This window comes from Rhinoderma darwinii, chromosome 2 (assembly GCF_050947455.1).
Source record: "Rhinoderma darwinii isolate aRhiDar2 chromosome 2, aRhiDar2.hap1, whole genome shotgun sequence".
NCBI classification, from domain to species: Eukaryota; Metazoa; Chordata; class Amphibia; order Anura; family Rhinodermatidae; genus Rhinoderma; species Rhinoderma darwinii.
This window is the reverse complement of record NC_134688.1, coordinates 459,881,900-459,909,347: the sequence shown is the minus strand read 5'-3', so window position 1 is coordinate 459,909,347 and position 27,448 is coordinate 459,881,900. Positions and strand designations below refer to the sequence as shown.

At 44.1% G+C, this 27,448-nt stretch overlaps 1 protein-coding gene across 1 annotated transcript in view; it reads left to right on the top strand.

Annotated features, from left to right (window-relative positions):
- The first annotated feature begins 3,165 nt into the window (after positions 1-3,165).
- LOC142741604 (interleukin-10 receptor subunit beta-like) overlaps positions 3,166-27,448 on the top strand; it is a 45,476-nt gene continuing 21,193 nt past the window's right edge. The window contains exons 1-2 of the mRNA XM_075850969.1: positions 3,166-3,304; positions 14,035-14,158. Coding sequence (XP_075707084.1) covers positions 3,256-3,304; positions 14,035-14,158 — 173 coding nt within the window. The 5' untranslated portion in view covers positions 3,166-3,255. The remainder of the gene's footprint in view (positions 3,305-14,034; positions 14,159-27,448) is intronic.

Below are 27,448 nucleotides of genomic sequence, written 5' to 3'. Positions count from 1 at the left end.
GCTGACTTTGGGGTTCCGTTGGCTTTAGAAAAACTGAGGGACCGACCACAACGCTCTGTTTCTTGGGAATTGAAATTGATTCCCAAGCAATGAAATGTTGGTGGCCTGTTGCAAAACTTATCGATCTGTGGTCAACGGTGCAAGAGGCTCTGGTGAAAACAAAAATCACCCTGCGGCTCCTGCAATCTCTTTTAGAGAAGCTCAATATCGCCTGTAGAATTATGCCCATGGGCCGCGTTGTCTGTAGGCGTTTAGCGCAAGCTACTGCTGGTATTCGATGTCCTCACCATTTTATTCGCCTTGGCCAGGAGCATAATGTGGATTTGAGGGTTTGGGATTCATTTTTGGTGGAATATAACGGCAGATCATTGTGGATTGCGGCGGAAGTTTCGAATGTGAAGTTGCAATTATGTACTGACGCTTCCGGTTCTATCGGTTTTTTGGGCATATTTTCAAGGTAAATGGTCTGTAGGTGCTTGGCCACTGGAGTGGAGGGAGTGTGTTTTGACAGGCAATCCCTGTTTTCTGGAGTTGTTTCCCATTCTGGTTGCTGTAGGAATTTGAGGAAAACTTTTGTCCAATCGGTCAGTTGTTTTTCATTGTGATAATATGGCAGTCGTGTGCACTATTAATAGTTTGTCCGCCAATTCTTCCCCCGGTGATCACAATGTTAGGTCAGTTGAAGTGAATGGGAGAAAAGGCTGCAATACCTGTAAATCGCCACTAAATGCGTGTCGACGAATCACAGTGAGCAAGAAGAAATTAAAGGGAAGCAGCGCTCATACAAGCGCTGCGGCCCCTTCAAAACAGTTGATTGGCAGGGGGTCCCGAAAGTCTGACCCCAACCCATCAGCTGTTAATGGCCTATCCTGAGGACAGGCCATAAATTTTTAGCGTCTGGAAAACCCCTTTAAGCAAATGTAACTATTGACCACAAAACATAGCAATAAGATGCCTTCATGTGACAAGGTATGGTCCACACGTTTACTTTGGTCTGCTTACCCAAGTCATCTGGTATTTGTCCAATATATGATATTTTGTCTAATAATGCCTATACAAGTGAAATGCTGCGGCATGTCCCGCTTCTGCCAACGGTCACCCTTTCCGGGTCCTATACCTTGCTCAGTGGTCTCTTCCCCCACCAGGTGTCCTCTGATGCCTTCTTCTCACGGCCGCCCGATCCCTAGTGCACGCCCGCCCTGGCCGTCTCTTAGAGGGCTAGCGCACGCGAAATTCAAAAATGACCCAATCACCCCTGCTGCTCTCCTAGGTGCCTGAGCAATTTTGGAACAACTTAGAGTTATCCTGCAAGGTTCCTGAATGCACCTGATTCTGTCCACTATCGCTTTCAGTTATCAGTCTGTATACAGTTGTTTGTTACCAGTCTGAATGCAGGGATCCGCTACCAGTCTCTATGCAGTGATCCGCTACCAGCCGGCATCCAGTAGTCCCGCACCAGCCTGCATCCAGTAGTCCGGCATCAGCCTGCATCCAGTAGTCCGGCACCAGCCTGCATCCAGTAGTCCGGCACCAGCCTACATCCAGTAGTCCGGCACCAGCCTGCATCCAGCAGTCCGGCACCAGCCTGCATCCAGTAGTCCGGCACCAGCCTGCATCCAGTATTCCGGTACCAGCCTGCATTCAGTATCCCCTGCCTGCCCTAGTCCGATTACCTGCTACCTGCTTGTATCTAGCTGCCAGCTACCTGTCTGTGTTCCGCAGTCTGCATCCATCTGTCATCCAGGTAACATCTACCTGTGCCTGTCTAGCACCTGTCTGGCCAGCAGCTACTCCATCAGGACCACCTCAAGAGTTAGTGACTTGGCAGTCTCCCTGCAGCGAAGACCAGATCCTTGTATAGGGGTTAAAGGGTGAAGACTAGGCGGCTGCTTAGACAACGCCCTTAGAGGTGGTCCTAAGCAAATCCGGCGGAGTAGCCCAGTGGGTCCACAAACCTATTGGTCGTTACAACAAGCAAAGATATTTTCTCAGTTTTCCTACAGTAAATAATTTCAACCAATCTTATCAAACATAGACACAAAGATTATTGGTCAGGTTAGAGCGATAATCCATAATTTCTGCTCATTATACGGTGGGTTTCCACGATCAGCTATTTTGATCTAAGGAAATACTCAAGAGCAGTGTCATACACAACAGAGAGGGTGCTCCATATAAAAGAACAGGCTTCCAAAACAAAAGGGTCTGATGTTTGCTTCCCCCTCCACACCCCTTCTGTTGGCCAATCCCACATGCCTAGTTTGCTAGCGCAGGGCAAAGCTAACGGGGGCATGTACCCTAGGTTCTTGGTGCAAGTAGGAGTACCAACAAACCACTTTACCTTGGCGAGGGTATTTAGATACAAGGCTAGGTTCTAGCTACGACTCTAGCTATCAATCTAGTTCCTCTGGAGAGGAGAGTTCTGCACATATTCTTGGAGGAAAAGGGGTAAGACCAACCAGAGCTAGTCCCCGTTTCTTTAAGTGCCCCATATCAGTCGCTTTATCAAGAGTTGGAAGGGTCCAAGTGTCAGGATCTCTTCTTGCAGATTATGAAGGCTAGGGTCCCTTTACAACGGACAATTTTGGCCGTAACAATGAGAGCCGATCAACGAGACAGCTGGTTGATCGGTGCTCGTTTGCTCCTTTCAAAGCAGCTATGATGTATGGGGACGAGCGCTCGTTATTACAATCTTTCGTCTCCATGCATTACAATCATGTCGTCAGCATGTCTACTTGTTTACACAGGAAGATGTGCTGCCAACAACGCTAATATTTTCTGCTGCATAAACAATACGATCACCTGATGAACGAGCGCTTGCTTGTTCATCGGCTGATTGTTGCTCCGTTTACACAGGGCAATATCGGGATTTATATGAAAGCTTGATCATTAGCCCGTGTAAAAGGGCCTTTACTCTCAGTTCCAGGACCTTCATTGGAGAATCCCTTGACAATAACAAACTGTTTATCCTGTGTATTTGCAGTGGAAACCCGACGCACTCTTCTCTTCATCATTATGGCATTTCTGCCTGGTCGTCAAAGCTCCTGCATAGGCTTGCACAACCTGTGGGTTGATTACATAGGAGGTTGTATTGAGCCATCAGCAGTCTCCTCCCTCTTGTGACTTGCTTTGTAGTGTTTTCCTGTAACTGTGTGTCTTCCCCAGAACTGAAAAATGAGGAAGTGACTGAGTGTCGTTACTGGGGTGTCGATACAGTATGTGACACATTACACCGCACGCAAGACTCGAGGTCGGATCATGGATTATTACTATGGGCTAATTATTTTTATCTGCTTCTGGAATCCAGGTGAGCTGTGATTATATAGAAGCACCTATACAGGGTTATATTTCCAGTAAACTTGCCGTTTCCGTGGTTCATTCATGTGGTGGTTAACAGGGGACACATTACGTGTTGTCCCTTTGTGTGAAATGAGGCGGATTATAACCTCAATCAGTTTATAATAGCAAATTGGGGGAGATTTACTAAGCAAATTGCACTCAAATTCTGCAAAAAAAGTGACGTACATGGTGTGCGCCAAATCTATTACGTGTTTAGACACTTTTGTCACGTCAAAAGTCTAGAAAGAGTGGAGTGGCGAAGGAGACGTCAAATGTGATGCCAAAAATTTGTGTCAAGTTCCGCCGCGTAAGAGAGAGAAAAGGGTGTAACATGTCTAGCGAGTTGCAACAAATTTATCATACATCGTAATAAATTTGGCGCAGCTTCTGCCTGTCTGGTTTAGTTTTATTCTGTCTGACTTTAGGACAGTATTAAGAAATCTTCCCCAGTGTTTAGTAGGAGGTAATGCACGTGAAGGTTATCTCTACAATTATCTTTTTTTATCATTGAAACACATCAGAACATAGTATTGGTCCCACCCATAGTCAGAACAAAAAGTCCTTTGGCTTTTACCTTGGAGATTTCCATATCTTCAAGTTATATTTCCATAAAAACTATTGCAGTGACTGGAACGGTTATAAAAGTTTAGAGATAGTGAAGATCCCATTCTCTTCAGTGTAACATTTTTTGGCGCTGTTTATCTGAACAGAAAACCAATGTGATAAAAAAATCATTCAAAAAAAAAAAAGCAGCACATGAAATACACCAACAGTGAAGAAGTGTGTCAACAAAAACAAAATGCATCCTGTGCATACAAAATGTGTTTTCCATTATTTAAAGGGGTTGTCCACAACCAGACAACTGATGACCCATCCACCGGATAGGTCATCAGTATATGATCAGTGCGTGTTCGACACACCGATCAGCTGCTCCAGCTGCCACCGGGCGCCAGATGTTTTGAACGGTATGCAGTAGTTGGAGCTGGAAGCAGATGGCTCCGACCACTGCATAGTGGCCGTTCAGCAGAACTGCAGCTCTGGTCCTATTCACTTGAATAGAAGCGGACGGCCGCTATTCTGTGACCAGAGCCATCTGCTTGCGGTATGGACGCCGATGCCCAGAAGCAGCCGGAGCAGCTGATCGCTGCGGGGTCCATTGTGTCAGACCCGCACTGATCATATACTGATGACCTATCTGGTGGTGGTCATCAGATGTCCGGTTGTGGACAATCCCTTTAAGTTCACACAATATTACCCTTCAAATTTATAATATCACAATAAAGTTATTTTGTGTTATTATCTTGTTAAATTTGGATTTCTTACATTCTCTAACTATAACTTTAAATAGACAATAAATACAATGAACCATTATTGGACCTTTGGGCCCTTTATTTTTTTAAGAGACTGGACCCACAAGTACTTTGATGGGCCTGTCCAACACTGTACTGAATAAAAGATCTTATGAGACATATAAAACTACAAAAGAATGACATTGACTGTATTCTGTTTTACATTACCTTTGATTTATTTGCCATATACGCATTCGAGCAAGATCAAGATTGGTGAAGGCAAAACATGTATAGGCAGTCTTTCCATGATTTTTTGAAAAGGAGGAAAGTGGAAGGAACTAATGCAATGATACTGCCCAAATAATAGCCATATAACAAAAACAGAAAAGCGCTCCATAGTGTTGTAAATCTAGGATGATTTAACGTCCATTGGGTTTGTGGATCCACTAGGCTACTCTGCCGTAATGGAGTAGCTGCTGGCCAGACAGGCGTTAATCAGTCACAGCTAGATGGTACTTTTTGTGGTGGCTGGATACAGTCATATTGCAGGTAGCGGGGATACAAGCAGATGCCGAATTACTGGAAGCAGGCTGGTGCTGGATTACTGGAAGCAGGCTGGTACTGGATTACTGGAAGCAGGCTGGTTCTGAATTACTGGAAGCAGGCTGGTGCTGGATTACTGGAAGCAGGCCGGTACTGGATTACTGGAAGCAGGTTGGTGCTGGATTACTGGAAGCAGGTTGATGCCGGATTACTGGAAGCAGGCTGGTGCCAGATTACTGGAAGCTGCCACAGGATACAGGGTACAGGATACCGACTGGTCATGGACACAGGATACAGGACACAGTATACAGACTGGTAACGGACACAGGATACAGAACCTTTGCAGGCTTATACTAGGTTAGTACAACATTGCTCAGGCACTGGGATAGTGGGCAGAGTACCTTAAATAGTGCTAGATATTCATGGATAGGCTGGGGGCACTATTCCTAGTGCGGGTGCTGGCCGTTTAGGAAATGGCCAGAGTGTGCACGCGCACACTACCGGTCCCGGAGGCAGAGCGCGCTGGCGTCCCAGGGAAGGAGGAAGGGGACGCCAGCGGTAAGTACATACAGACGGACGGCCGCAGCCATCGGGATGCGGGAGGTGCCGACAGTCCGCGTCTGTCGGCTCTACAGGTGATACCATAGATGAAAATGATAATGTACGGCTTACCAGAAGAGGTTGTGCAACCTCCGGGCCCAACTCTGTACAGCGCTTGTAAGGTGAATAGTCATCCAGTAAAGGTGTAGCTGCTCCAACCTGCAGATCTCTGGACACAAGATCACCAAACAATGTAAGACGGAGAAGGAAAAAGCAGGATTTCAAATGGGCGCTGACATAACAGTAATAAAAAAGTATAAAAAGAATTATTAGATATACAAAGCGTTTCGAGACCGCTCTGATCAATTCAGCAGGTACCTGATGAAGAAACCGGATCGATCTCGAAACGCATTGTATATCTAATAAATCTTTTTATACTTTTTTACTACTGCAGTGTCAGCGCCCATTTGAAATTTTCCTTCTTCCTCCTCCCGGTCCTACAAATAATAGCCATATACTGTTCATTAATAATAATACTAATGTAATTAACAGAACGGAGTACAGTATTAGGGTAGAAAAGGATTTCAACAAGTTGGGGGCTTGGGAAGAGAAGTGGCAAATGAGGTTAAACATTGATAAATGTAAGGTTATGCACTTGGGAAGGGAAAATATATGTCACCATTGCATACCAAATGGGTAAAACTGACATCAAAAAGGACTTGGTTGACAGTAAACTCGACTGTAGCAACCAGTGTCAGGCAGCTGCTGCCAAAGCTAATAAGATCATGCATTAAAAGGGTCATGGGGACCAGGAGGTAAAAACTACGCTTTTTGCAGATGACATCTTGATTTTACTGTAATCTACATTGCAGCGCCGATCTGCTGCAATAGCAGATAGGGGTTGCAAAATCTGGTGACAGCCTCTTTAAAGAGCGAATTATTAGAATTGACTAACCCTCAACCGACGGGGTTCTGGTCTAAGTTAGGGATTCCAATAAACACGACCACAAAATACATACGTATTTGGGCATTAAGATTGGAAAAACTACTAACACCATATATAATTTAAATTATAAACCCCTCATTACCAAGATTTCCCTAGAGTTACAGAGATGACAACATCTTCTGCTTACATTTCTGGGTCGCTGCCACTTAATTAAGATGATGAGCTTCCCGAATCTACTGTATCTGTTGCAAACTCTTCCGGTCTTATTAAAACATATGCATATTAGGCATCTTAACAGGGCTTTCTCATGATTTATTTGGAATGGCCAGAGACCCAGAATAGCCCTGTCCAAGTTAATGTTCTGCAAGGCCGAAGGAAGAATTAATTTCCCAAATATGAGAGGGTATAATTTAGCATGCCTCTTTCACCACTTGCTAGATTGGTCTCAGGGCACCAGTTGTTTTTCCAATTGAGAACTAGAGAGGCAGCTAGCTTCACCATGGGATCCTTTAACCTTATTACATACCAGATACGCCAAGCTTCCCCATAGAATGAAAGGTTCGGTTTTACTTAGAGATACCATAGCATCTTGGAAGGTATTGCGAAAATTATTTTGTGTGCCATTCTTGTTATCAAAAAAAATGCCCCTTTGGGATCATCCGGAATCTACTCAGGGAAGGGATAATGGATTATTTAGAGAATGGAGGGAGAAGGGTATCCAGATAGCACATCAATTGCTGCATTCAGAAGACCCGCGATGGCTCACGATGACTGAATTGAAAGAAAAATATGTTTTCTTCTAATCATAATTTCCCCATAATCCAGATCTTGATGTTTTGTAAAAATAGACTGCGTCAATTGCAAACAGAGGCTAGTATTCATACTTTTGATGAGATTATGGGCCCTAGTGCAGAGAAAACTCCAATTTCCTCATTATATAACATAATCCGGAATGAGGTAATAAAAATAAACTGAAGGAATGTTATAAGGCCTGGGAAAGGGTGACTGGCGATTCTGATATAGCTGATGTTATCATTAAGGGATGGGAGACAATTCGTAAAGAAATCACCAATGAAAGATGGAGGGAGTCATATTTTAAGTTGATGCATAATGCGATATATGGATAAAATATCCCACCCTCTCCTTCCAATCCGGATAGGATTACAGCATGTCCAAAATGCAGTGTGGAGAAAACGGATTTATGGCATGGAATATGGTCATGTAAAGAAACTCAAAAATTTTGGGAGGAAATGGGGAAATTCATGGAGTCCACCGGATCATATTCCTTGCCATCATCACCACAATGTTTGTTGATTCATCAGGTGAGACCTCCAGGTGAAGCTACTGACGCTCACCCCACACGAGTGCCTAAATTAACCCATACTGTCCTCCTGATAGCAAAGCGTTGCTTATTGTAAAATTTGGCTAAAATCGGATGCCCCAACTATGGCTAATATAATTACACAACTAACAAAACTTCTTAGGCTGGAAAAGCTGGAAACGGAATGGCATAAGGAAAAAGCAACATCAAAATTCTTTATAAAATGGAAACAATTTATTGTGACACTTGACTAGACGGGAGATTAGCGATATATCTCAGTCATTTAGGCACACAACCTGGTATGCCAACGAATTTCTTGGAGGTACTCTGGGATTGTTGGGGGAGGCAGGGAGAGATTGAGAGGGTTCTTGTGAGGGTAATGAGGAAATGCAGTGATGGGTGGGAATAATATTTTCGAATCAATTCTGGACATATTTGATGAAGTAGGGAGAGGCGGAGACCCTTGAAGCCATAACTGTAATCAGCAATACCGGCAACACAAATTGTAACACTGATGTTATTTATGATTTATCTGTAATGTTATAATGTTTTTTTATATGTCTGTTTATTTTGTCATACTATCTCTTTTGGTATGTTTCAAAAACCAAATAAAAATATGTTAAAAAAAAAAAAGGTCATAGATGCGCATGAAGAGAACATAGTTATACCACTTTATTAACCCCTTCAGGACTGAGCCTGTTTTGGCCTTCAGGACGAAGCCGATTTTTCAAATCTGACATGTGTCACTTTATGTGGTAATAACTCCGGAATGCTTTTACCTATCCAAGTGATTCTGAGATTGTTTTCTCGTGACAAATTGTACTTTATGTTAGGGAAAAAATTTGGTCGATAAATTCAATATTTATTTGTAAAAAAAACACCAAGATTTAGAGAAAATTAGCAAAAATTTGCATTTTTCTAAATTTAAATGCATCTACTTGTAAAACAGATAGTAATACCACACAAAATAGTCACTAGTTAACATTTCCTATATGTCTACTTTATGTTTGAACATTCTTTTATTTTTCTAGGACGTTACAAGGCTTAGAACTTTAGCAGCAATTTCTCATATTTTCAAGAAAATTTCAAAAGCCTATTTTTTTCAGGGACCAGTTCAGTTCTGAAGTGGCTTTGAGGGCCTTATATATTAGAAAGTCCCCATAAATCACCCCATTTTGAAAACTGCACCCCTCAAAGTATTCAAAACAGCAGTCAGAAAGTGTTTTAACCCTTTAGGCGTTTCACAGGAATTAAAGCAATGTAGAGGTGAAATTTACAAATTTAATTTTTTTTTTTTTGAAAATTCATTTGTAATACATTTTTTCTGTAACACAGAAGGTTTTACCCAATAAATGCAACTCAATATTTATTGCCCAGATTCTGCAGTTAGAAATATCCCACATGTGGTCCTAGCATGCTACTGGACTGAAGCACTGGCCTCAGAAGCAAAGGAGCACCTAGTGGATTTTGGGGCCTCCCTTTTTTAGAATATATTTTAGGCACCATGTCAGGTTTGAATAGGTCTTGTGGTACCAAAACAGTAAAGACCCCCCAAAAGTGACCCCATTTTGGAAACTACACCCCTCAAGGAATTTATCTATGGTTATAAAAGCTGTGCTCCTGCCGCTAATCGCGTGGGTACAGTGTCAGTACCCACGCAATCAGAGGACGGATATATCCATCCTTATGCGGGAACTAGCACCTGCATAGGACGGATATATCCATTCTTCGTCAATAAGGGATTAAATTGAGACAGAATTCTGGAGTACATGCTGTTCGCTATATTTATCAAAGGGATTATCCGGGCATTTTATATTGATGCCTATCCTTAGGATAGGCCATCAATATCAGATCGGTGGAGGTCTGACTCCCGACACCCCCACCAATCAGCTGGCGAATGGTGCCACAGCGTTTACCGCCACGGCCTCCTCAGTGTTGTGTTTACCAGGCACAGCGCCATACACATCCATAGCGACTGTACAATCCCAGGCACAGCCACTACGATGTAGTATTATTATTATAGTAATGTAGTATTATTATAGTAATGTAGTAGTATTATAGTAATGTAATATTATTATAGTAATGTAGTATTATAGTAATGTAGTATTATTATAGTAATGTAGTATTATTATAGTAATGTAGTATTGTTATAGTAATGCAGTATTATTATAGTAATGTAGTATTATTATAGTAATGTAGTATTATAGTAATGCAGTATTATTATAGTAATGTAGTATTATAGTAATGTAGTATTATAGTAATGTAGTATTATAGTAATGTAGTATTATTATAGTAATGTAGTATTATAGTAATGTAGTATTATAGTAATGTAGTATTATAGTAATGTAGTATTATTATAGTAATGTAGTATTATTATAGTAATGTAGTATTATAGTAATGTAGTATTATAGTAATGTAGTATTATTATTATAGTAGTTCAAATAACTAATGGATTAACAATAATTTTGTATTGTATCAAATTTGACAGTAATGCGGCCCGTCAACTTCCCATTTTTTCTATATGTGGCCCACTTACCCGGCCGAGTTTGGGACCCCTGGTATACAAGATACAAAGCAGCTGTATCTAAAAAAGTGAAAATAATTTTTAATAAAAAGTATTTAGAAAATTGCACAAAACACACTGATAGACATTTTTATTTGTTTTAAAAAACAAAACGATTTCAAAGGTGTACATAGCCTTTAGGGTTTACCTTTAAAGGGGTACTCCAGTTGTTATTTTTTCTTGGTTTAGAGAAAAGTTTAGTCTGCTAGTTATTGGTTAAACTTTCACCTTTGTTCCTATGAGAAATAAAGTATTATGGTTCTTGTCACTCACAGAGACATTCCTGCATAACATACTTTATCATTCTTCGTAGTTCAAATTTCAGCTCATGAAGAGCAAACAAATGACTCTGATAGAGATACGATTACTACTCACCCTATGCTACATAAGAGCTGATATAGGAATGACATGCTGGTAAAGTGTCCATATTGCTGCCTTGCAGTGTTGTGGTCATAGTTTTGCTCGCACCTGGGTCAGATTTATCTCATGTACTGTATGTTCTCTCCCTGCTTGGATTTCAAATGGAAACGTTGGCTTCTTTCTACAGTCTGAGAACATGGTTGGGTGGCTAGAAAAATAGTTCTCTTCCTATCAGGGTGACGCCGTCCATGAGGTGGCAACCTTCCCTGTCTGCTGGGGGCAGTATCTTGGGACATACTCGGACACAGTCCATGCCTTCTCTTTCTCATCTCCAATTTGGGGTGGCTGGTGGTGCCATTTCACTTTTCACCAGTCAGCAAAGCGACTAAAAGAATTCCAGCCCCCAGAAATAGGCCATGCCACACATGTGTAGCATGTAAACAAGAAACGGAATAACAGTTGATAGGTTCTCTGGAACAGCCTGGAAGATATGTCTATTCTTTGAAGTTCTGTTGAGCTGGGGGATGGAGTCAAGGCCGGATTAACGGGAGAACACACTGGGCACGTGCCCTGGGGGACTCCACCAGTCAACCTTTCTGCCCAGACAGTGACTATTTATTTGGGTAGTTTATACACTGCTCACCTTCGGGACCCCCAACTTTTGGAAAATGGGGTCCTTGATGGCTGTTTGGCGTTCCTATCTATGGGAGGTGGCCATGCATACATGTGACCTCTCTTTTAAAGTCTAAATAAGTCCCTGACTCAACTTTATCCATAACCCCCATAAACGTCAAACTCACTTATATGTGGGGTCAGTTGGGAACCAGGTCCTAGAGATGGGATGGGGTCACCAACAAATTGTTTGCCCAGGGGCCTCCACCAACCTCAATCTGGCACCAAATGGAGTTTTGGTTTCTGCTCAGCTGGATGAAATAGTTTCTACCAAAGAAGCGCCCTTTTTGTTAACACATGTTTTCCTGAGACTTCTGGCCACCAAATGTCAATAGGATTATCTTTACTGTAGCTGTAAGTAGACACTGTAACTGTCCAAAACTGTCCAAGCATACTCCGACACTCAGGTCCTGGAAGATCCTCCAGCAGTGACGGGCCAGGTTCAACCGCCTGCATGGCTTGGGAGGGTGACAGACCTTTGAATTGACCAGCAGGGTCCATGGCCTGAGCCTACTGTCACGATGCAGGTTGTGGACCCACTGGGCCGTACCGTGTAGCGGAAAGACAGCTGGCCAACCAGGTACAATACAATGTCTATAGTTCAGAAAGGGTACCTGTGGCAATGTAGACAGTAGCGGTGATTCAGGTTTAAGATGAGGCTCCGGCAGCAGGCAGACACGAGGTGGGTGTAACTCAGTGGATGCAGCGGAAGACACAACTCGACTTCAACTCTAGACGGCACAGAGGAACGGTAGCACAGGATACAGGGTACAGGCAGCAGGAACGTGTAACACTGGAAACTGGAAAACACTAGGAGACCATTTGCAAGACAAATTAAGGTAACACAACAATGCTCAGGCAATGATCAAGAGGGCAGAGCCTTTTTTATAGTCCAGCAGCATTCTGGGTTTATTGCAGGTTCACTGCAACTGGACGCGTACTGGCTCTTTAAGGCCATGCACGCGCGGGTGCAAGCGCCCTGCGGGAGGCAGTCACTGAACCAGGAAGTGAGTGCCAGCATCTCTCAGGAGGGAGATGCCGCCGAGAACTCACATGTCCATGGCTGTGGCCGTCAGAGGGTAAGTCAGAACGACGGTCCGCGGCCATAGACGTTACATGCTGTAAAGGCCGGGCAAAGCATCACAAAGGAGGAAACCCAGCGTGTGGTGATGTCCATGGGTTCCAGACTTCAGGCAATCATTGTTTGCAAAGGATTCTCTACAAAGTATTAAAAAAAATATATATTTTTTTATGGTAATGCTAATTTCTCCAGTTACCTTTGAAGCCCTGAAATGAGGCGGCTGTGTAGAAAAATGGTTGCAATTCCTAAACGTTTCACAGGATATTTTTGTTCAACTCCTTGAATTAAACCTGAAAGTCTAGACTTCAATTGCATCTCAGTTGTTTCATTTCATATCCAGTTTGGTGGCAGCGGAGCCCAAATCATAAAGAATATGTGCTTGTACTCACAGGATATTCTTGACTATGTCAACATCATTATCATATAGCTTGCAATTCTTCCTCCCTGTAGGAACCCCAACAAATTCACATTGATGGACCCCATATGTACTATCAAGAGTGGCGTGGGATGCATTATACTCCAAATGTCCTCCTATCAGCAGAGAGCAAACTTACAAACCACAGACAGCTAGACGGAACTCAGATGGGACCCATTAAAGTCAATTGGTTCCGTTGGGCACCGATGCTGTCCGTCATACAACGGAACCGGCACTCCTGGTATTTTCGTTCTGCTCCTCTTATGGAACGGAAACATTAACACAGGTGTGAACCTGGCTTTAGGGTGTATTTACTTGTGCTGGTTTGTGGCTTTTTTTCTGCTGCAATTTGTCAAAAATTGTGGCAGAGAAAAAGCAAAAACCGGTAAATAGACCCTGGCCAGTATTTTTGAGTGTAAAAGATGGCAACCCACCAAGGTTCAGCTCTGATTTCTGAAACCGCCAGGGTAAAATGATGACAGTGGCATTGTGATTTGGTTGCTATTGGGAAACAATGCCACTTTTGATAGCTGGGGCCCACTAATTTACTAAGCAAAACACACCAGATTTATGGCAGAAATTGTGGTAAAAGTACATTCCTTATGTGTTTTAGAGACTTTTTGAACCTGCATTGAAATTTTTTAAATGTAATAGAAAAAGGAACGTGGCTAAGATGAGTCGCTAAATGCAGCAGATTTATTATCACACGTGCACATTTTTGTGGCGCAAAATATTGGTGTAAAGTACACCAGATGGGACGTGGTTAAAGGAAGAGCAAACTGTCTAACGAGTTTGGCCACATTTATGGATCTGCGTTTGCTATTTTGATTAATTTGGATCAATTTGCGCCATATTCGCCATCTCATAAAATAATGTATTTTACGGCACTATTGATCAATCTCTCCCACTGTATTAGATCATCATCAATAATAATAATATTATCCACACTGATATTTTTGTATGCACAGGGTTCGGGAATCTTCCAGGTCCCATCAACGTCACCATGGAATCCATTAACTTCAGGAATATTTTACGATGGAATCGACCAACTGACCTCGAGGGTGATGTGACTTACACTGTGCAATATAAAATGTAGGGGACATTTTAGTTATTTTTTTTTGGGTTTCCTCTTCTCATATATGTTGTTTAACAGCTGGCCAATGCATTTTACCTAATATTTAACATTCCAACTGCTGCAGAACCTCTTTAAAAATACTTTTTTTTTGCCTCTGTAGCAGGTTCTGCAGAAGTTTGGCAGTGTATTATTTCTGCAGAACCGCTTTTAGAAGAAATAAGGGGAACTTCATGTCATAAAGATTTTACAGAAGCTACAGCAATGAAGTGGGAGATTTAATATCAGTCATTACAAATTGATTGACATATTTCTCCCCATGAGCCGGGTCGGTTATATATACAATGGGGCCATGGGCAAAAAGCATTGTAGGGCTCTCGACCACTATTTTTATGCACTGTTACTTATCATTTTAAAAGCTGCACATAGATCACCCATACATATGGGTTGATAATGGGTTAATGGTGACTTCTCAGATAGTTATAGGGGTGAAGGGTTAATGATGACATATTTGCTAGAGCAGTAAAACAGATTATCAGCTAAATACCTGATAGTCTAAGGCCTCATTCACACGGCAGGGTTTCCCGGCCGGGTGCCGGCCGTTCATAAATCGACCGGCACCCGGCTGCATTAGGAATAATAGACCCCTAATGGGGCTATTCACACGACCGATTTTTTTGACGGCCGGGAAAACCGCCCGTCAAAAAATAGGACATGCTCTATTTTCGCCCGGGTACCCGGCCGCCCGGCTCCCATAGAAGTCTATGGGGCCGGGTAATACCCGGCCATCACCGGGATGTGTCCCGAGTGACGGCCGGGTTTTCCGGCGCTTGCGCTCTATCTCCTCCTCCTCACAGCGCAGAGTGCATGCGAGGAGGAGTTGATGCCATTCTGACGAATGGCATCGCTGTACACGGTGTGGCAGGGCCGGGGTGTACAGCAGGTGGAAGGGAGCGCTGCGCTGGCTCCCTTCTCCTGCTTGTTTTAAAAGCGCCCTGGCCCGGCGACACCTTTGATGGCGCCGCTAGCAGCTGCAGCAGCTGCTGCTGCTACTACTGTAGCGACGCCACTATAGCAGAGCGGGGAGGTATCACCCCGCTCTGCTATGTGCTAGCCGCACTTTAGCTCCTTGAAGGAGCGGAATCCCCGTGTGTTCGGGGATTCCGCTCCTGGACAGAGCGCTTGATGTCTCTGTCCATATCTGGGCAGTGACATCAGGGGAAACTCCTGAAGCGGAATCCCCGAACACATGGGGATTCCCCTTCAGGAGTTGCCGCTGATGTCACTGTCCGGATCTGCCCGGCCCGGCACGGATGCATAACTTTATGCAAACCGGCCGGGCAGAATGGCCGATTTTACCGGCCGGCACACGGGCTCGGACGCGACCCGGTCGTGTGAATCCCGCCTAAGGCAGTGGAGGAGTTTATGTTAACGCTTCTGGAGGTCTGAAGTCAGGGCCGACTCCAGGTTCATGCGGGCCCTTGGGCAATAGAGGTTTGGTGGGCCCCTGTGTAGCGTGTCACATGCGGCAGTAAAGCTGCATGTATTGTAGATATTGCTGAAGCTTTTACCTATGTAATACTGTAATAAGTACTGCCGAATGTGATGATTAAAAGTGGTCACACATTAGATGGATGTTGGCTGATCCCCCCGATTTCGACAAGACTGGCCAACTATGTAACAAGTATGCGGGTGTCCGGACGCTCCCCCAATGGCAGATGTAGGGAGAAAGTAGGGTCAGGCAAGTTGGATTTCAACATGCCCAATTCTTTTGTTCCCAGTGAGATGTGTTTTGTCCCCCCTCAAAAAATAAAATAACATAGATAAGACGGGATGATGAGGCTTAGATAACACATAAGGCTTAGATACACCGGCTCAGCAGTACACTGTCCCTGTGTACTGTGAGGGCTACTTATCTATGTATGATAATAGAGCTCTAAATAATACAGTCATGCAGATACCAAATAATACGACTATACAAAGAGCAAATATTATCACATACATATTACCACCATCACTGAACAATAATACCACTACACCATGAGCACATATAACAACATAGTGACTGAATAATACCCCCATACTGTTACTGAATAATACAAACACTATAACCACATATTGACTGAATAATACCTCCATGCTGTTACTGAATAATACCACCACAGCATAACCACACAGTGACTGAATAATACCCCCATACTGTTACTGAATAATACCGCCACACCATAACCACATAGTGACTGAATAATACCCCCATACTATTACTGAATAATACCACCACACCATAATCACACAGTGATTGAATAATACCCCCATACTGTTACTGAATAATACAAACACTATAACCACATAGTGACTGAATAATACCCCCACACTATTACTGAATAATACCTCCATACTGTTACTGAATAATACCTTCACACCATACCCACATAGTGACTGAATAATACCCCCATAGTGTTACTGAATAGTACCGCCACACCATGACCATATATTACCACCACATAGTGACTGAATAATACCCCCATTCTGTTACTGAATAATACCCCCCATACTGTTACTGAACGATACTGCCACTCCATAAGCTCATAGTGACTGAATAATACCCCCATACTGTTACTGAATAATAACTCCACACCATAACCCCATAGTGATTGAATAATACCCCCATACTGATACTGAATAATACCGCCACATCATAACAACATAGTGACTGAATAATACCCCCATACTGTTACTGAATAATACCGCCACATCATGACCACATAGTGACTAAATAATACCCCCATACTGTTACTGAATAATACCGCCACATCATACCCACGTAGTGAATGACGAATAATACCTCCACACCATAACCACATAGTGACTGAATAATACCCCCATACTGTTACTGAATAATACCGCCACACCATAACCACATAGTGACTCAATAATACCCCCACACTGTTACTGAATAATACCTCCATACTGTTACTGAATAATACCTCCACACCATACCCACATAGTGACTGAATAATATCCCATACTGTTACTGAATAATACCTCCACATCATAACCACATACTGACTGAATAATACCCCCATACTGTTGCTGAATAATACCTCCACAACATAACCACAGAGTGACTGAATGATACCCCCATACTGTTACAGAATAATGCCCCCCATACTGTTACTGAACAATACCGCCACTCCATAAGCACATAGTGACTGAATAATACCCCCATACTGTTACTGAATAATACCTCCACACCATAACCACACAGTGGCTGAATAATACCCCTATACTGTTTCTGAATAATACCGCCACACCATAACCACATAGTGACTGAATAATACCCCCATACTGTTGCTGAATAATACCTCCACAACATAACCACATAGTGACTGAATGATACCCCCATACTGTTACTGAATAATACCCCCCATACTGTTACTGAACAATACCACCACTCCATAAGCACATAGTGACTGAATAATACCCCCATACTGTTGATGAATAATACCTCCACACCATAACCACATAGTGACTGAATAATACCCCCATACTGTTACTGAATAATACCTCCACACCATAATCACGTAGTGACTGAATAATACACCCATACTGTTACTGAATAATACCGCCACACCATGACCACATAGTGACTGAATAATACCCCCATACTGTCACTGAATAATACTGCCACACCATAACCACGTAGTGAATGAATAATACCTTCATACTGTTAATGAATAATACCTCCACGCCATAACCACATAGTGACTAAATAATACCCTCATATTGTTACTAAATAATACCGCCACACCATAACCACATAGTGACTGAATAATACCTGCATACTGTTACTGAATAATAATACCTTCCCACCATAACCACATAGTGACTGAATAATATTACCATACTGTTACTGAATAATACCGCCACACCATAACCACATAGTAACTGAATAATACCCCCACACAGTTACTGAATAATACAAACACACCATAACCACATAGTGACTGAATAATACGCCCATACTGTTAATGAATGATACCGCCACACCATAACCACATAGTGACTGAATAATACCCCCATACTGATACTGAATAATACCTCCACACCATAACCACATAGTGACTGAATAATACCAAATACAATTACTGAATAATACCTCCACACCATACCCACATAGTGACTGAATAATACCCCCATACTGTTGCTGAATAATACCTCCACAACATAATCACATAGTGACTGAATGATACCCCCATTCTGTTACTGAATAATACCCCCCATACTGTTACTGAACGATACCGCCACTCCATAAGCTCATAGTGACTGAATAATACCCCCATACTGTTACTGAATAATACCTCCACACCATAACCACATACTGACTGAATAATACCCCCATACTGTTACTGAATAACACCTCCTCACCATAATCACGTAGTGACTGAACAATACCCCCATACCATTACTGAATAATACCGCCATACCATGACCACAGTGACTGAATAATACCCCCATACTGTTACTAAATAATACCGCCACATCATAACCACGTAGTGAATGAATAATACCTTCATACTATTACTGAATAATACCTCCACAACATAACCACATAGTGACTGAATGATACCCCCATACTGTTACTGAATAATACCCCCCATACTGTTACTGAACAATACCGCCACTCCATAAGCACATAGTGACTGAATAATACCCCCATACTGTTACTGAATAATACCTCCACACCATAACCACATAGTGACTGAATAATACCCCCATACTGTTACTGAATAATACCTCCACACCATAATCACGTAGTGACTAAATAATACCCCCATACTGTTACTGAATAATACCCCCCATACTGTTACTGAACAATACCACCACTCCATAAGCACATAGTGACTGAATAATACCCCCATACTGTTGATGAATAATACCTCCACACCATAACCACATAGTGACTGAATAATACCCCCATACTGTTACTGAATAATACCTCCACACCATAATCACGTAGTGACTGAATAATACACCCATACTGTTACTGAATAATACCGCCACACCATGACCACATAGTGACTGAATAATACCCCCATACTGTCACTGAATAATACTGCCACACCATAACCACGTAGTGAATGAATAATACCTTCATACTGTTAATGAATAATACCTCCACACCATAACCACATAGTGACTAAATAATACCCTCATATTGTTACTAAATAATACCGCCACACCATAACCACATAGTGACTGAATAATACCTGCATACTGTTACTGAATAATAATACCTTCCCACCATAACCACATAGTGACTGAATAATATTACCATACTGTTACTGAATAATACCGCCACACCATAACCACATAGTAACTGAATAATACCCCCACACAGTTACTGAATAATACAAACACACCATAACCACATAGTGACTGAATAATACGCCCATACTGTTAATGAATGATACCTCCACACCATAACCACATAGTGACTGAATAATACCCCCATACTGATACTGAATAATACCTCCACACCATAACCACATAGTGACTGAATAATACCAAATACAATTACTGAATAATACCTCCACACCATACCCACATAGTGACTGAATAATACCCCCATACTGTTGCTAAATAATACCTCCACAACATAATCACATAGTGACTGAATGATACCCCCATTCTGTTACTGAATAATACCCCCCATACTGTTACTGAACGATACCGCCACTCCATAAGCTCATAGTGACTGAATAATACCCCCATACTGTTACTGAATAATACCTCCACACCATAACCACATACTGACTGAATAATACCCCCATACTGTTACTGAATAACACCTCCTCACCATAATCACGTAGTGACTGAACAATACCCCCATACCATTACTGAATAATACCGCCACACCATGACCACATAGTGACTGAATAATACCCCCATACTGTTACTAAATAATACCGCCACATCATAACCACGTAGTGAATGAATAATACCTTCATACTATTACTGAATAATACCTCCACAACATAACCACATAGTGACTGAATGATACCCCCATACTGTTACTGAATAATACCCCCCATACTGTTACTGAACAATACCGCCACTCCATAAGCACATAGTGACTGAATAATACCCCCATACTGTTACTGAATAATACCTCCACACCATAACCACATAGTGACTGAATAATACCCCCATACTGTTACTGAATAATACCTCCACACCATAATCACGTAGTGACTAAATAATACCCCCATACTGTTACTGAATAATACTGCCACACCATGACCACATAGTGACTGAATAATACCCCCATACAGTGCCTGAATAATACCGCCTCATCATAACGACGTACTGAATGAATAATACCTTCATACTGTTAATGAATAATACTTCCACACCATAACCACATAGTGACTGAATAATACTGTAATGGCAGGAAGGAGGTGAAGGGAACAAGTGAGCCCTAATCTACCCACCGCCCTGTCCCTGCCTACTTGCAACGACCCGCCCTAGGCGACGGGGTACAACTTGGCAGCGGTCCCTACGCTGTCTAATTGCAAGGGAGTACAAACAGGGAACACGCAAGGGAAGGGGCAGTAGCCCACGGAACGCCGCGAGGAAACGGAGCGGTGAATGAGTCAGTCAGGATCAGGATGTAGTGGAGTATACCAACGAGAGCACGGAGCAGGAAGCAAGCCAGGGGCAAAGCGAAGCAGGATAAGCGGAACTGAAGCAAGGCAGAAGCACGGCAGAAGCAGGCTGGAGCAAGGCAGCAGTGGGGCCAGGAATCCAAGAAGAATAACAAGCACTGAGGAAGAGAACACGGCAGGTATAAATGGACAGGGGGCGGAGCTAACTCCGACTGACCAGGCCGCGATAGGCTCTCCCACTCCTGAGCCTGCCACCCTGGTTGGTGGGAGCCGGTGTCAGTCTAAGAGGTCTGGCCTCAGGTGTCGACTGATTAATCCCGAGAGTATACACAGACGTAGTACCTGGCAGATCCTTTACAGTACTCCCCCTTTTATGAGGGGCCATCGGACCCTTACTAAGAGGACCCGGTTTAGTGGGGAAGAGAAGGTGGAACCTCCTGATCAATACCCCAGCGTGAACATCACGAGCAGGTACCCAAGTCCTCTCCTCCGGCCCGTATCCTCTCCAATGGACCAGGTACTGGAGGGAGCCCTGGATCATCCTGCTGTCCATAATCTTGGCCACCTCGAATTCCACCCCCTCAGGGGTGAGAACGGGAACAGGAGGTTTCCTCGAGGGGGACCAGAACGGGGAGCAGCGTTTAAGGAGGGAGGCATGGAAGACGTCATGTATGCGAAAGGATGGGGGCAGCTCCAGACGGAAGGATACAGGGTTGAGGACTTCAATGATCTTATAAGGTCCAATAAATCGGGGAGCAAACTTCCTGGACGGGACCTTAAGGCGTAAGTTCCTGGACGACAACCAGACCAGATCCCCGACGACAAACCGGGGGTTAGCAGAACGTCTACTATCAGCCTGAATCTTTTGTACGCTCTGGGACGCCTCTAGGTTCTTCTGAACCTGGGCCCAGACTGTGCACAGTTCCCGATGAACGTCCTCTACCTCGGGATTATTGGAACAACCAGGAGAAACGGAGGAGAACCTTGGGTTAAACCCGAAATTACAGAAAAACGGGGAGACCCCTGACGAGTTACTGACCCGGTTATTCAGGGAAAATTCGGCGAGGGGAAGGAATGAGACCCAATCAAATTGACAGTCAGAGATGAAACACCTTAAATATTGTTCCAGGGATTGGTTAGTCCTTTCCGTTTGGCCATTAGTTTCGGGATGGAAGGCGGAGGAGAAGGACAGATCAATCTCCAACTTTTTACAAAAAGCTCTCCAAAATAAGGAAACAAATTGTACCCCTCTGTCAGAAACGATATTGACTGGGGCCCCTTGGAGACGCAGAATGTGTTTAACAAACAAAGAAGCTAACGTCTTGGCGTTAGGTAGTTTCTTAAGGGGCACAAAGTGGCACATCTTGCTGAAGCGGTCTACTACCACCCACACCACCGACTTGCCCTAAGATGGAGGCAAATCGGTGATAAAATCCATGGAGATATGGGTCCAAGGTCTCTGGGGAATGGGCAAGGAACGTAGTAAGCCCGCAGGTCGGGACCTAGGGGTCTTGGACCTAGCACAAACCTCACAAGCGGCGACATAAGCCCTAACGTCTTTAGGCAACCCAGGCCACCAATAGTTTCTGGTAATGAGGTGTTTGGTACCCAAGATGCCAGGATGACCAGATAGTGCGGAGTCATGGTTTTCCCTGAGTACCCTTAGCCGGTATTGCAGGGGGACAAACAGTTTGTCCCCAGGGAGGTTCCCGGGAGCTGAACCTTGATCAGCCGCGATGTCAGAAGCTAAATCAGAATCAGTGGCAGAAACGATTATACCAGGGGGTAAAATACAAGCAGGATCCTTCTCGGAAGGAGGATTGGCCATGAAACTACGTGACAGTGCATCAGCCTTAATATTTTTGGACCCAGCCCTATAGGTAACCAAGAAATTAAATCTGGTAAAGAATAGTGCCCAACGAGCTTGTCTCGGATTAAGCCTCCGGCCAGATTCTAGGAAAACCAGATTCTTGTGGTCAGTAAGGACCGTTACCTGGTGTCTGGCCCCCTCCAGGAAGTGACGCCACTCTTCAAAAGCCCATTTAATGGCTAAAAGTTTGCGGTTGCCAATATCATAGTTACTCTCCGTGGGCGAAAACTTCCTAGAGAAGTAAGCACAGGGGCGGAGATGGGTGAGGGAGCTGGTACCCTGGGACAAGACGGCCCCCACTCCCACCTCGGATGCGTCAACCTCCACAATAAATGGCTCCCTTTGGTTGGGCTGAACCAGCACGGGGGCCGAGATAAAGCACTTCTTGAGGGTCTCAAAAGCCTGGACGGCCTCAGGGGGCCAATGGAGGACATCAGCACCCTTGCGAGTAAGGTCCGTAAGAGGCTTAGCGACGACTGAGAAGTTGGCAATAAATCTCCTGTAATAGTTAGCGAACCCCAAAAAACACTGTAGCGCATTCAGGGAGGCAGGTTGGACCCATTCCGCCACAGCCTGAACCTTGGCAGGGTCCATGCGGAATTCATGAGGAGTGAGGATTTGACCTAAAAATGGTATCTCCTGTACCCCAAACACACATTTTTCGGTCTTCGCAAACAGATTATTTTCCCGGAGGACCTGGAGGACCTTCCTGACATGCTCCACGTGGGAGGACCAGTCCTTGGAAAACACCAGTATGTCATCAAGGTACACTACAAGAAAATTACCCAGGTAATCTCTCAGAATTTCATTAATAAAATTCTGGAAGACGGCAGGGGCATTACACAACCCAAAGGGCATGACCAGGTATTCGAAATGACCTTCGGGTGTGTTGAACGCAGTTTTCCACTCATCCCCCTCTTTGATGCGGATAAGGTTATATGCCCCCCGTAGATCGAACTTAGAAAACCATTGGGCCCCCTGAACCTGATTAAAAAGATCCGGAATCAAAGGAAGGGGATACTGGTTCCTTACGGTGACCTTATTCAGGTTCCGATAATCAATGCACGGCCTAAGACCACCATCCTTCTTCCCCACGAAGAAGAAGCCAGCACCTACAGGAGAAGTCGAGGGGCGAATGAAACCCTTGGCCAGGCATTCTTGGATATACTCCCTCATAGCTTCACGTTCAGGACATGAAAGATTAAATATCCTACCCTTAGGAAGCTTGGCACCAGGCACCAAATCGATGGCGCAATCGTAATCTCTATGAGGGGGCAACACCTCGGAGGCTTCCTTAGAAAACACATCAGCGAAGTCCTGAACAAACTCAGGAAGCGTGTTTACCTCCTCCCGGGGAGAAATAGAGTTAACCGAAAGACATGACATCAGGCATTCACTACCCCATTTGGTGAGATCCCCAGTATTCCAATCAAACGTGGGATTATGCAGCTGCAAACAGGGAAGACCTAATACCAGATCGGACGATAATCCCTGCATCACCAGTACAGAGCACTGCTCCAAATGCATGGAGCCAACACGGAGTTCAAAAACAGGAGTATGCTGAGTAAAATAACCATTAGCAAGAGGAGTGGAGTCGATACCCACTACCGGGATAGGATAAGGCAAATCAATAAAAGGCATTTTTAGAGACATAGCAAATTCCACAGACATGATATTAGCAGATGAGCCAGAATCCACGAAGGCACTGCCAGTGGCAGACCGGCCAGCAAACGAGACCTGAAAGGGAAGCAAAATTTTATTGCGTTTCATATTAACGGGAAATGCCTGTGCGCCCAAGTGACCTCCCCGATGATCACTTAGGCGCGGAAGTTTTCCGGCTGTTTATTCTTGCGCCTGGGACAGGTGTTCAGTAGATGCTTGTCGTCCCCACAATAGAAGCAGAGACCATTCTTCCTGCGGAACTCTCTACGTTGTCGAGGGGACATGGAGGCCCCGAGTTGCATAGGTACCTCCGAGTCCTCCGTGGAAGAGCGAGGAGACGGGACCTCGGGGGGAATCGCAGGGAAGTCAGAGGGGAACACATTGAAACGTTCAAGCTGACGTTCCCTGAGACGTCGGTCAAGTCGTACTGCTAGGGCCATAACCTGGTCTAGGGAGTCAGAAGAGGGGTAGCTAACCAGCAGATCCTTCAGGGCGTCAGATAATCCTAACCTAAACTGGCACCTTAGGGCCGGGTCGTTCCACCGAGAAGCTACGCACCACTTTCTAAAATCAGAACAGTATTCCTCAACAGGTCTCCTACCCTGACGTAAGGTCACCAGCTGACTCTCGGCTAAGGCAGTCCTGTCAGTCTCGTCGTAAATGAGTCCGAGGGCAGAGAAAAAAACGATCAACGGAGGAAAGTTCAGGGGCGTCAGGAGCCAAAGAGAAGGCCCACTCTTGGGGCCCTTCCTGGAGTCGGGATATAATGATACCCACCCGCTGGTTCTCGGAACCTGAGGAGTGAGGTTTTAGGCGGAAATAAAGTCTGCAACTCTCCCGGAAGGAGAGAAAAGTCTTACGGTCCCCTGAGAACCGGTCAGGTAACTTGAGGTCGGGTTCTAGAGGTGAGGTGAGGGGTACTACTATGGCAGCGTCAGACTGGTTGACCCTCTGAGCCAGGGCCTGGACCTGTAGGGAGAGGCCCTGCATCTGCTGGGTCAGGGTCTCAAGGCGGTCCATGATAGCGTCAGCGTAGGAGAAATGGTAGACTAGGTATGGGCTTGTTATTATGTAATGGCAGGAAGGAGGTGAAGGGAACAAGTGAGCCCTAATCTACCCACCGCCCTGTCCCTGCCTACTTGCAACGACCCGCCCTAGGCGACGGGGTACAACTTGGCGGCGGTCCCTACGCTGTCTAAGTGCAAGGGAGTACAAACAGGGAACACGCAAGGGAAGAGGCAGTAGCCCACGGAACGCCGCGAGGAAACGGAGCGGTGAATGAGTCAGTTAGGATCAGGATGTAGTGGAGTATACCAACGAGAGCACGGAGCAGGAAGCAAGCCAGGGGCAAAGCGAAGCAGGATAAGCGGAACTGAAGCAAGGCAGAAGCACGGCAGAAGCAGGCTGGAGCAAGGCAGCAGTGGGGCCAGGAATCCAAGAAGAATAACAAGCACTGAGGAAGAGAACACGGCAGGTATAAATGGACAGGGGGCGGAGCTAACTCCGACTGACCAGGCCGCGATAGGCTCTCCCACTCCTGAGCCTGCCACCCTGGTTGGTGGGAGCTGGTGTCAGTCTAAGAGGTCTGGCCTCAGGTGTCGACTGATTAATCCCGGGAGTATACACAGACGTAGTACCTGGCAGATCCTTTACAAATACCCTCATACTGTTACTAAATAATACCGCCACACCATAACCACATAGTGAATGATTAATACCTGCATACTGTTACTGAACAATAATACCTTCCCACCATAACCACATAGTGACTGAATAATATTACCATACTTTTACTGAATAATACCGCCACACCATAACCACATAGTGACTGCATAATACCCCCACACAATAACCACATAGTGATTGAATAATACCACCACACTGTTACTGAATAATACCTCCACACCATAACCACATAGTGACTGAATAATAACCCCATACTGATACTGAATAATACCTCCACACCATAACCACATAGTGACTGAATAATACCCCATACTATTACTGAATAATACCACCACACCATAACCACATAGTGACTGAATAATACCCCCATACTGATACTGAATAATACCTCCACACCATAACCACATAGTGACTGAATAATACCCCATACTATTACTGAATAATACCACCACACCATAACCACATAGTGACTGAATAATACCCCCATACTGATACTGAATAATACCTCCACACCATAACCACATAGTGACTGAATAATACCCCATACTATTACTGAATAATACCACCACACCATAACCACATAGTGACTGAATAATACCCCCATACTTTTACAGAATAATACCGCCACATCATAACCACATATTGACTGAATAATACCCCCATACTGTTGCTGAATAATACCTCCACACTATACCCACATAGTGACTGAATAATACCCCCATACTGTTGCTGAATAATACCTCCACACCATAACCACATAGTGACTGAATAATACCCCCATACTGATACTGAATAATACCTCCACACCATAATCACATAGTGACTGAATAATACCCCATACTATTACTGAATAATACCACCACACCAAACCACATAGTGACTGAATAATACCCCCATACTTTTACAGAATAATACCGCCACATCATAACCACATATTGACTGAATAATACACCCATACTGTTGCTGAATAATACCTCCACACTATACCCACATAGTGACTGAATAATACCCCCATACTGTTGCTGAATAATACCTCCACACCATAACCACATAGTGACTGAATAATACCCCCATACTGATACTGAATAATACCTCCACACCATAACCACATAGTGACTGAATAATACCCCATACTATTACTGAATAATACCACCACACCATAACCACATAGTGACTGAATAATACCCCCATACTGTTACTGAATAACACCTCCACACCATAACCACATAGTGACTGAATAATACCCCCATACTTTTACAGAATAATACCGCCAAATCATAACCACATATTGACTGAATAATACCCCCATACTGTTGCTGAATAATACCTCCATACTATACCCACATAGTGACTGAATAATACCCCATACTGTTGCTGAATAATACCTCCACAACATAACCACATAGTGACTGAATGATACCCCC